The 12,163-nt window shown below is 32.5% G+C and overlaps 1 protein-coding gene across 2 annotated transcripts; it reads left to right on the top strand.

Annotated features, from left to right (window-relative positions):
- Window positions 1–7,703: 7,703 nt before the first annotated feature.
- Window positions 7,704–12,133, top strand: LOC136043572 (uncharacterized). Of its 2 annotated transcripts, none has more exons than XM_065728484.1 (2): window positions 7,704–8,828; window positions 11,552–12,133. In XM_065728484.1, exons 1-2 carry the CDS (start codon window positions 7,762–7,764, stop codon window positions 11,580–11,582), a joined length of 1,098 nt encoding a protein of 365 aa, XP_065584556.1. In that variant the 5' UTR covers window positions 7,704–7,761; the 3' UTR covers window positions 11,583–12,133. The 2 variants fall into 2 exon arrangements, with proteins under 2 accessions (XP_065584556.1, XP_065584557.1); XM_065728485.1 differs by having other exon boundaries at window positions 10,733–11,777.
- Window positions 12,134–12,163: the final 30 nt, after the last annotated feature.

Raw genomic sequence — 12,163 nt, 5'->3', positions numbered from 1 at the left:
TTTCTAAAATGACGTCTTGCATATGACTCATAGAAATAGTAGATAGACTAGCTAGAATCAAACTTTCACTGTTCTATCTACTATTGATATCTATTTATTGAATAGTGAAAAAGTCTTTTCTAAAATGACGTCTTGCATATGACTCATAGAAATAGTAGATTAGACTAGCTAGAATCAAACTTTCACTGTTCTATCTACTATTGATATCTATTTATTGAATAGTGAAAAAGTCTTTTCTAAAATGACGTCTTGCATATGACTCATAGAAATAGTAGATAGACTAGCTAGAATCAAACTTTCACTGTTCTATCTACTATTGATATCTATTTATTGAATAGTGAAAAAGTCTTTTCTAAAATGACGTCTTGCATATGACTCATAGAAATAGTAGATAGACTAGCTAGAATCAAACTTTCACTGTTCTATCTACTATTGATATCTATTTATTGAATAGTGAAAAAGTCTTTTCTAAAATGACGTCTTGCATATGACTCATAGAAATAGTAGATAGACTAGCTAGAATCAAACTTTCACTGTTCTATCTACTATTGATATCTATTTATTGAATAGTGAAAAAGTCTTTTCTAAAATGACGTCTTGCATATGACTCATAGAAATAGTAGATAGACTAGCTAGAATCAAACTTCACTGTTCTATCTACTATTGATATCTATTTATTGAATAGTGAAAAAGTCTTTTCTAAAATGACGTCTTGCATATGACTCATAGAAATAGTAGATAGACTAGCTAGAATCAAACTTTCACTGTTCTATCTACTATTGATATCTATTTATTGAATAGTGAAAAAGTCTTTTCTAAAATGACGTCTTGCATATGACTCATAGAAATAGTAGATAGACTAGCTAGAATCAAACTTTCACTGTTCTATCTACTATTGATATCTATTTATTGAATAGTGAAAAAGTCTTTTCTAAAATGACGTCTTGCATATGACTCATAGAAATAGTAGATAGACTAGCTAGAATCAAACTTTCACTGTTCTATCTACTATTGATATCTATTTATTGAATAGTGAAAAAGTCTTTTCTAAAATGACGTCTTGCATATGACTCATAGAAATAGTAGATAGACTAGCTAGAATCAAACTTTCACTGTTCTATCTACTATTGATATCTATTTATTGAATAGTGAAAAAGTCTTTTCTAAAATGACGTCTTGCATATGACTCATAGAAATAGTAGATAGACTAGCTAGAATCAAACTTTCACTGTTCTATCTACTATTGATATCTATTTATTGAATAGTGAAAAAGTCCTTTCTAAAATGACGTCTTGCATATGACTCATAGAAATAGTAGATAGACTAGCTAGAATCAAACTTTCACTGTTCTATCTACTATTGATATCTATTTAATGAATAGTGAAAAAGTCCTTTCTAAAATGACGTCTTGCATATGACTCATAGAAATAGTAGATAGACTAGCTAGAATCAAACTTTCACTGTTCTATCTACTATTGATATCTATTTATTGAATAGTGAAAAAGTCTTTTCTAAAATGACGTCTTGCATATGACTCATAGAAATAGTAGATAGACTAGCTAGAATCAAACTTTCACTGTTCTATCTACTATTGATATCTATTTATTGAATAGTGAAAAAGTCTTTTCTAAAATGACGTCTTGCATATGACTCATAGAAATAGTAGATAGACTAGCTAGAATCAAACTTTCACTGTTCTATCTACTATTGATATCTATTTATTGAATAGTGAAAAAGTCTTTTCTAAAATGACGTCTTGCATATGACTCATAGAAATAGTAGATAGACTAGCTAGAATCAAACTTTCACTGTTCTATCTACTATTGATATCTATTTATTGAATAGTGAAAAAGTCTTTTCTAAAATGACGTCTTGCATATGACTCATAGAAATAGTAGATAGACTAGCTAGAATCAAACTTTCACTGTTCTATCTACTATTGATATCTATTTATTGAATAGTGAAAAAGTCTTTTCTAAAATGACGTCTTGCATATGACTCATAGAAATAGTAGATAGACTAGCTAGAATCAAACTTTCACTGTTCTATCTACTATTGATATCTATTTATTGAATAGTGAAAAAGTCTTTTCTAAAATGACGTCTTGCATATGACTCATAGAAATAGTAGATAGACTAGCTAGAATCAAACTTTCACTGTTCTATCTACTATTGATATCTATTTATTGAATAGTGAAAAAGTCTTTTCTAAAATGACGTCTTGCATATGACTCATAGAAATAGTAGATAGACTAGCTAGAATCAAACTTTCACTGTTCTATCTACTATTGATATCTATTTATTGAATAGTGAAAAAGTCTTTTCTAAAATGACGTCTTGCATATGACTCCTAGAAATAGTAGATAGACTAGCTAGAATCAAACTTTCACTGTTCTATCTACTATTGATATCTATTTATTGAATAATGAAAAAGTCTTTTCTAAAATGACGTCTTGCATATGACTCATAGAAATAGTAGATAGACTAGCTAGAATCAAACTTTCACTGTTCTATCTACTATTGATATCTATTTATTGAATAGTGAAAAAGTCTTTTCTAAAATGACGTCTTGCATATGACTCATAGAAATAGTAGATAGACTAGCTAGAATCAAACTTTCACTGTTCTATCTACTATTGATATCTATTTATTGAATAGTGAAAAAGTCTTTTCTAAAATGACGTCTTGCATATGACTCATAGAAATAGTAGATAGACTAGCTAGAATCAAACTTTCACTGTTCTATCTACTATTGATATCTATTTATTGAATAGTGAAAAAGTCTTTTCTAAAATGACGTCTTGCATATGACTCATAGAAATAGTAGATAGACTAGCTAGAATCAAACTTTCACTGTTCTATCTACTATTGATATCTATTTATTGAATAGTGAAAAAGTCTTTTCTAAAATGACGTCTTGCATATGACTCATAGAAATAGTAGATAGACTAGCTAGAATCAAACTTTCACTGTTCTATCTACTATTGATATCTATTTATTGAATAGTGAAAAAGTCTTTTCTAAAATGACGTCTTGCATATGACTCATAGAAATAGTAGATAGACTAGCTAGAATCAAACTTTCACTGTTCTATCTACTATTGATATCTATTTATTGAATAGTGAAAAAGTCTTTTCTAAAATGACGTCTTGCATATGACTCATAGAAATAGTAGATAGACTAGCTAGAATCAAACTTTCACTGTTCTATCTACTATTGATATCTATTTATTGAATAGTGAAAAAGTCTTTTCTAAAATGACGTCTTGCATATGACTCATAGAAATAGTAGATAGACTAGCTAGAATCAAACTTTCACTGTTCTATCTACTATTGATATCTATTTATTGAATAGTGAAAAAGTCTTTTCTAAAATGACGTCTTGCATATGACTCATAGAAATAGTAGATAGACTAGCTAGAATCAAACTTTCACTGTTCTATCTACTATTGATATCTATTTATTGAATAGTGAAAAAGTCTTTTCTAAAATGACGTCTTGCATATGACTCATAGAAATAGTAGATAGACTAGCTAGAATCAAACTTTCACTGTTCTATCTACTATTGATATCTATTTATTGAATAGTGAAAAAGTCTTTTCTAAAATGACGTCTTGCATATGACTCATAGAAATAGTAGATAGACTAGCTAGAATCAAACTTTCACTGTTCTATCTACTATTGATATCTATTTATTGAATAGTGAAAAAGTCTTTTCTAAAATGACGTCTTGCATATGACTCATAGAAATAGTAGATAGACTAGCTAGAATCAAACTTTCACTGTTCTATCTACTATTGATATCTATTTATTGAATAGTGAAAAAGTCTTTTCTAAAATGACGTCTTGCATATGACTCATAGAAATAGTAGATAGACTAGCTAGAATCAAACTTTCACTGTTCTATCTACTATTGATATCTATTTATTGAATAGTGAAAAAGTCTTTTCTAAAATGACGTCTTGCATATGACTCATAGAAATAGTAGATAGACTAGCTAGAATCAAACTTTCACTGTTCTATCTACTATTGATATCTATTTATTGAATAGTGAAAAAAGTCTTTTCTAAAATGACGTCTTGCATATGACTCATAGAAATAGTAGATAGACTAGCTAGAATCAAAATTTCACTGTTCTATCTACTATTGATATCTATTTATTGAATAGTGAAAAAGTCTTTTCTAAAATGACGTCTTGCATATGACTCATAGAAATAGTAGATAGACTAGCTAGAATCAAACTTTCACTGTTCTATCTACTATTGATATCTATTTATTGAATAGTGAAAAAGTCTTTTCTAAAATGACGTCTTGCATATGACTCATAGAAATAGTAGATAGACTAGCTAGAATCAAACTTTCACTGTTCTATCTACTATTGATATCTATTTATTGAATAGTGAAAAAGTCTTTTCTAAAATGACGTCTTGCATATGACTCATAGAAATAGTAGATAGACTAGCTAGAATCAAACTTTCACTGTTCTATCTACTATTGATATCTATTTATTGAATAGTGAAAAAGTCTTTTCTAAAATGACGTCTTGCATATGACTCATAGAAATAGTAGATAGACTAGCTAGAATCAAACTTTCACTGTTCTATCTACTATTGATATCTATTTATTGAATAGTGAAAAAGTCTTTTCTAAAATGACGTCTTGCATATGACTCATAGAAATAGTAGATAGACTAGCTAGAATCAAACTTTCACTGTTCTATCTACTATTGATATCTATTTATTGAATAGTGAAAAAGTCTTTTCTAAAATGACGTCTTGCATATGACTCATAGAAATAGTAGATAGACTAGCTAGAATCAAACTTTCACTGTTCTATCTACTATTGATATCTATTTATTGAATAGTGAAAAAGTCTTTTCTAAAATGACGTCTTGCATATGACTCATAGAAATAGTAGATAGACTACCTAGAATCAAACTTTCACTGTTCTATCTACTATTGATATCTATTTATTGAATAGTGAAAAGTCTTTTCTAAAATGACGTCTTGCATATGACTCATAGAAATAGTAGATAGACTAGCTAGAATCAAACTTTCACTGTTCTATCTACTATTGATATCTATTTATTGAATAGTGAAAAAGTCTTTTCTAAAATGACGTCTTGCATATGACTCATAGAAATAGTAGATAGACTAGCTAGAATCAAACTTTCACTGTTCTATCTACTATTGATATCTATTTATTGAATAGTGAAAAAGTCTTTTCTAAAATGACGTCTTGCATATGACTCATAGAAATAGTAGATAGACTAGCTAGAATCAAACTTTCACTGTTCTATCTACTATTGATATCTATTTATTGAATAGTGAAAAAGTCTTTTCTAAAATGACGTCTTGCATATGACTCATAGAAATAGTAGATAGACTAGCTAGAATCAAACTTTCACTGTTCTATCTACTATTGATATCTATTTATTGAATAGTGAAAAAGTCTTTTCTAAAATGACGTCTTGCATATGACTCATAGAAATAGTAGATAGACTAGCTAGAATCAAACTTTCACTGTTCTATCTACTATTGATATCTATTTATTGAATAGTGAAAAAGTCTTTTCTGAAATGACGTCTTGCATATGACTCATAGAAATAGTAGATAGACTAGCTAGAATCAAACTTTCACTGTTCTATCTACTATTGATATCTATTTATTGAATAGTGAAAAAGTCTTTTCTAAAATGACGTCTTGCATATGACTCATAGAAATAGTAGATAGACTAGCTAGAATCAAACTTTCACTGTTCTATCTACTATTGATATCTATTTATTGAATAGTGAAAAAGTCTTTTCTAAAATGACGTCTTGCATATGACTCATAGAAATAGTAGATAGACTAGCTAGAATCAAACTTTCACTGTTCTATCTACTATTGATATCTATTTATTGAATAGTGAAAAAGTCTTTTCTAAAATGACGTCTTGCATATGACTCATAGAAATAGTAGATAGACTAGCTAGAATCAAACTTTCACTGTTCTATCTACTATTGATATCTATTTATTGAATAGTGAAAAAGTCTTTTCTAAAATGACGTCTTGCATATGACTCATAGAAATAGTAGATAGACTAGCTAGAATCTAACTTTCACTGTTCTATCTACTATTGATATCTATTTATTGAATAGTGAAAAAGTCTTTTCTAAAATGACGTCTTGCATATGACTCATAGAAATAGTAGATAGACTAGCTAGAATCAAACTTTCACTGTTCTATCTACTATTGATATCTATTTATTGAATAGTGAAAAAGTCTTTTCTAAAATGACGTCTTGCATATGACTCATAGAAATAGTAGATAGACTAGCTAGAATCAAACTTTCACTGTTCTATCTACTATTGATATCTATTTATTGAATAGTGAAAAAGTCTTTTCTAAAATGACGTCTTGCATATGACTCATAGAAATAGTAGATAGACTAGCTAGAATAAAACTTTCACTGTTCTATCTACTATTGATATCTATTTATTGAATAGTGAAAAAGTCTTTTCTAAAATGACGTCTTGCATATGACTCATAGAAATAGTAGATAGACTAGCTAGAATCAAACTTTCACTGTTCTATCTACTATTGATATCTATTTATTGAATAGTGAAAAAGTCTTTTCTAAAATGACGTCTTGCATATGACTCATTGAAATAGTAGATAGACTAGCTAGAATCAAACTTTCACTGTTCTATCTACTATTGATATCTATTTATTGAATAGTGAAAAAGTCTTTTCTAAAATGACGTCTTGCATATGACTCATAGAAATAGTAGATAGACTAGCTAGAATCAAACTTTCACTGTTCTATCTACTATTGATATCTATTTATTGAATAGTGAAAAAGTCTTTTCTAAAATGACGTCTTGCATATGACTCATAGAAATAGTAGATAGACTAGCTAGAATCAAACTTTCACTGTTCTATCTACTATTGATATCTATTTATTGAATAGTGAAAAAGTCTTTTCTAAAATGACGTCTTGCATATGACTCATAGAAATAGTAGATAGACTAGCTAGAATCAAACTTTCACTGTTCTATCTACTATTGATATCTATTTATTGAATAGTGAAAAAGTCTTTTCTAAAATGACGTCTTGCATATGACTCATAGAAATAGTAGATAGACTAGCTAGAATCAAACTTTCACTGTTCTATCTACTATTGATATCTATTTATTGAATAGTGAAAAAGTCTTTTCTAAAATGACGTCTTGCATATGACTCATAGAAATAGTAGATAGACTAGCTAGAATCAAACTTTCACTGTTCTATCTACTATTGATATCTATTTATTGAATAGTGAAAAAGTCTTTTCTAAAATGACGTCTTGCATATGACTCATAGAAATAGTAGATAGACTAGCTAGAATCAAACTTTCACTGTTCTATCTACTATTGATATCTATTTATTGAATAGTGAAAAAGTCTTTTCTAAAATGACGTCTTGCATATGACTCATAGAAATAGTAGATAGACTAGCTAGAATCAAACTTTCACTGTTCTATCTACTATTGATATCTATTTATTGAATAGTGAAAAAGTCTTTTCTAAAATGACGTCTTGCATATGACTCATAGAAATAGTAGATATACTAGCTAGAATCAAACTTTCACTGTTCTATCTACTATTGATATCTATTCTACTCCAATAGGAGCGCCTTAGCTTCGCCTCGAGTTAAACTGAGATAGACGGGTGCTTTCGCCTCAATTGACCAAACCAAACCAGTTGACGTTCGCATTCGCTTTGATTCAGACCAAATTAAATAATGAGTGACAGTGAAATAGTGATTGGACTATTGGACAGTTTAGTTGATGAAGATTATGAACGTGGAAGGCGAAATAAAGCTCATTCGCGTCGCAGAATACTCTCAAGTGAGAGTGATAGTGATCATAGAACAAATAGTGGCTCTCGGAGCCCAGAGTTTCAAACTCATGCTCGATATGGCTCTCGGAGCCCTCAAATTAGTTCTAGGAATGACAAATCTAGCTCTCGGAGCCCACAAATAGGTTCTAGAACCATAAGAACTGGCTCTGTGAGCCCCGTAAAAATCCATGAAAAAAAGCGGAAGGCTTCTCCGGAAAAGCGAAAAGGTAAAAGATTAAAAGAAAACACGTCAAATGACTCTCTATTCAAAAAGATTTCTGAGGAACGTTCTGGTAACAAAGAGGGTCCCAAGATCCATAAAAAACTTGCCAAAGTTGCAAATAGAGCTTTCTCCGAGCCTTTGGAAATAGGGAAGCTAAAAGATTTATTTGAGCGCCACCCTAGGCCTGCGAATACAGATAAAATTGTTGTTCCCAAGGTGAATAGTGAGATTTGGGCCACTCTCTCAGCACGTGCTAAACAGAGGGATGCTAAGGCACTTCAAGTGCAGCGGACAATTGTTCACTCAACCTTTTGTGTTTTAGAGGCAGTAAATGATGTTCTTGAGCTCGAAAATGAGCATATCAAAGAAAAGGTTGTTAAAAACCTAACAGATGCAGTTCACATGCTTGGCCTCACCAATTATGATTTAAGTCTAAAAAGACGCCATGCGATGAAATTCGAGTTGAGCCCAGATCCCATGGTGGCATCCGCTTTATGCGCTCCCGAAGTCAAAGTCACGGAGTTTCTTTTTGGCAAAGATGTTGCAACTACAACGTCCAAAGCCAAATCCGTGGCGGATTTGAAAAAATCATTTGGAAGACCAAAAAACGTGCAAGGGGGGGGGCCTACCGTTATCGCCGATGGCAGAACGAGGCTCCCCGTCCATTCTATCGAAAAAAGCAGAACCAGGACCGTCAGGAGAGGTCGAAATTCCAGAACTTTCAGAAAAGGGATCGCAAATAGGTGGTATGTACCATTTAACATACCCTGACCTTGAGTTTTATGATTTTGTTGTAAATTTCAATAGGCAGTCCAAACATTTGGTTGATAATTTTAAAGCAGGGAGAATTAGTAAGTTTATCTCAATATGGCAATTAATAACAAGTGATTTGAATATTTTGAATATTGTGGCTTCAGGCTATAAGATTGAATTCGAGAAAAGACCATTAAAAGCTTTGGTAACAAAAAACAAAAGTTTTACGCCTGAAGAAATGCAGGCTATACGAAAAGAAGTTTATATTTTATTGCATAAAGGAGTTATTATTAAAGTACCCGAGTTCAGAATAAAAGGAATACTTTGTGTTTCTCCCGTTTTTACGGTCCCAAAGAAAGATCGGTCTTCTCGGTTTATTTTGAATCTTAAAAAATTAAACGAAAGTATTAAATATTACCATTTTAAAATGGAAAGTGTTCAGTCTGCGGTTCTTTTAATGACAAAAAATTGTTATATGGCCTCTGTTGACCTTGTTGACTTTTATTATTCATGCCCTGTTGATTTTGAGTATCAATTATGGCTTTGTTTTGAAGTAGATTGTTATTATGCTTTCACATGTATGCCAAACGGCTTATCATCTGCCCCAAGGGTTCTCACGAAACTTATGAAACCCGTTTTCTCCCTTCTTCGACGAAAAGGTTATATGTCAATTGTTTATCTAGACGATACCCTTCTTCTGGGAAGGTCAGTTTTAGAATGTCAAAACAATGTCTATGAAACAGTGAAATTACTGTCAGAGCTGGGGTTTGTAATTCACCCGGGGAAGTCAGTTCTCATTCCAAGTCAAAGAATAGAATTTCTGGGTTTTTTATTAGATTCGCGATTAATGTGTATTTCCCTGCCGGAAAGAAAAATTGAAAAGGTTCTAGATTCAGTTTCAAAAGTTCTCCGTCAAAAATCGACTACGATTCAAAATTTGGCCGAAATTCTAGGTGTTCTTGTTTCAACCTTCCCAGCAGTGGAATTAGGGCCTTTATATTACCGGAAAGCGGAATCATTGAAAATTCAAGCACTAAAGCACGCGAAGGGTGATTTTGCGGCTAGGCTAACTTTAACATCCGATGTAATTTCCGAATTGCATTGGTGGTTGAACATTGCCAACCATGCGTCTAAAGCAATTGAACCTAGGTCAATTGACAGATATTTGTGTAGTGATGCATCCAAATTAGGCTGGGCACTCGTGGATGAATATTCCATGAAAACAGCCACAGGCGAATGGTCCTCAGAAGAGAAGGGATTTGACATCAATGTTTTAGAAACGAAGGCCGTTTATCTGGGATTAAAGTGTTTTGCTCAGGATATTAAGGGCATTCATGTCAGGCTGCGTTCAGATAATATAACCACAGTAGCTTATATAAATAAAATGGGAGGAACAAAATCTCAATTGTGTAACTATTTCGCAAATAGGATCTGGCAGTTAGTATTGCAGGATAAAGGGTGGATATCTGCAGAGCATGTGCCAGGAGTTGCTAATATCGCGGATAAAGCATCTCGAAAATTTGATAATGAAAAAGAATGGAAATTGAATTCTAGAATATTCGTTATTTTGAATTCGTTGGTATGTCAGTCGATAGATATTGATCTGTTTGCAACCAGATTAAATTTTCAGATTAAACCATTTGTTTCTTGGAAACCAGATCCAGAATGTTTTTTCGTAGATGCATTTGCAATGAGTTGGGAGCCTCATTTCTTTTATGCTTTTCCCCCATTTAGCTTACTTCTGAGGACCCTTCAGAAGGTAGAGACAGATCAGGCAACTGGTATTTTGATTTTCCCAAACTGGACCACACAAGTTTGGTATCACTTACTATTAAAGCTCTTAATAGGAAGTCCTATACTTTTACCAAATGATACTTTTACTTTGTCTCTTCCACAGAAACCGACCTTACACCATCCATTGTCCAAAACGTTACGCCTAGCGGCTTGTGTCGTCTCCGGCAAGGGCTTCACCACCAAGGATATTCTCCTTCCACAGTCGATATTATCATGGATGGATGGCGGGATTCAACTAAGCGTCAGTACAGGGTTTACATTGAAAAATGGATCGACTTTTGTGGAAGAAACACAATCCAGGCCTTGGAGGCAACTGTACCGGAGACTTTGACCTTTCTTACGGAACTGTTTTACTCAGGTGTTGGATACAGTGCTATTAATACTGCGAAGAGTGCTTTATCCGCAATTTTACCAAGCCTTCAGTTAGGCAGTAATCACATCACTAAGAAATTCATGAGAGGTGTCTTTAATAGAAGGCCTAGCCTACCCAAGATTTCTAGTATTTGGGATGTAAAATGTGTATTCGATCTATTTAGATTGCCAGTTTGGGATATCGAAAACCTTAAATTAAAGACACTAACACAAAAATTAGCGGTTTTATTGATTCTATCGGCTTGTGAAAGAGTTCAGTTGTTGGCCAGTTTGTCACTTAATAATATAATAAATAATGACGATGGAAGTTTTGATTTTCAAATTAATGTGCTATTAAAAACAACGAAACCGGGAAACCACAAATCAGTAGTTAAATTTCGACCTTTTCAAGAGTCGTCCCTTTGTCCGGTGACGCACTTAGCTAGGTATATTAGAATGACGTCATACCTGAATAGAGACGACGCACTTTTTCTTACATATCGTAAGCCTTATACCGCTGCGTCCAAGTCATCTATTTCTAGATGGATAAAAGAAGTATTATTTCTTGCAGGTATAGATACCAGTGTTTACGGTGCTCATAGCACACGGTCTGCCTCAACGTCCCACCTTAAAGCAAGAGGAGTTGATGTTGACCAAATCATAAGATATGTAGGCTGGACAAATGCTAAAACGTTTGCAAGGTTTTATAATAAACCAATTGAAAGTGAAAAACGGTTATCTGTTTTTTGAAGTCACTCATCGCATTCTGTTATATTTGAATTATTTTACTATAAATGAAATTTTGTACAGCGGCCTCTTTTTATTGGATAGGGCTATTATTGGTCATTAGTGTTGGTTTAGCTCATGCTGAACTTTAAAATCTCAGTTTAACTCGAGGCGAAGCTAAGGCGCTCCTATTGGAGTAGAATTTATAAATTAAACGAAAACTTACCAAGTTTGAAGTTTGATTGTAATTCTACTCCAAAGAAGGAGCGCCAGCGTAGCTGAGAGTTCAACTGCCCTCCCAATTTCCCTTCCCGTTGAACTCTCAGCGTTTCATCATGAGCTTAACCACCGCATACTACAACGACTTTAAAACACTGGTTTGGTTTGGTCAATTGAGGCGATTGCACCCGTCTATCTCAGTTGAACTCTCAGCTACGCTGGCGCTCCTTCTTTGGAG

This window comes from Artemia franciscana, unplaced genomic scaffold (assembly GCF_032884065.1).
Source record: "Artemia franciscana unplaced genomic scaffold, ASM3288406v1 Scaffold_7291, whole genome shotgun sequence".
In the NCBI taxonomy this organism is placed as follows: Eukaryota; Metazoa; Arthropoda; class Branchiopoda; order Anostraca; family Artemiidae; genus Artemia; species Artemia franciscana.
The sequence above is the reverse complement of the archived record's forward strand: the minus strand, read 5'-3'. Positions and strand labels throughout refer to the sequence as shown.

Excerpts from the sequence above, each read along its gene's own strand:
- LOC136043572 (XM_065728484.1), top strand. The coding sequence starts at position 7,762 with ATGAGTGACAGTGAAATAGTGATTGGACTATTGGACAGTTTAGTTGAT. Across the intron at positions 8,829-11,551 it reads AAAGGGATCGCAAATAGGTG|GTATAGATACCAGTGTTTAC; the intron begins GTATGTACCATT and ends TATTTCTTGCAG.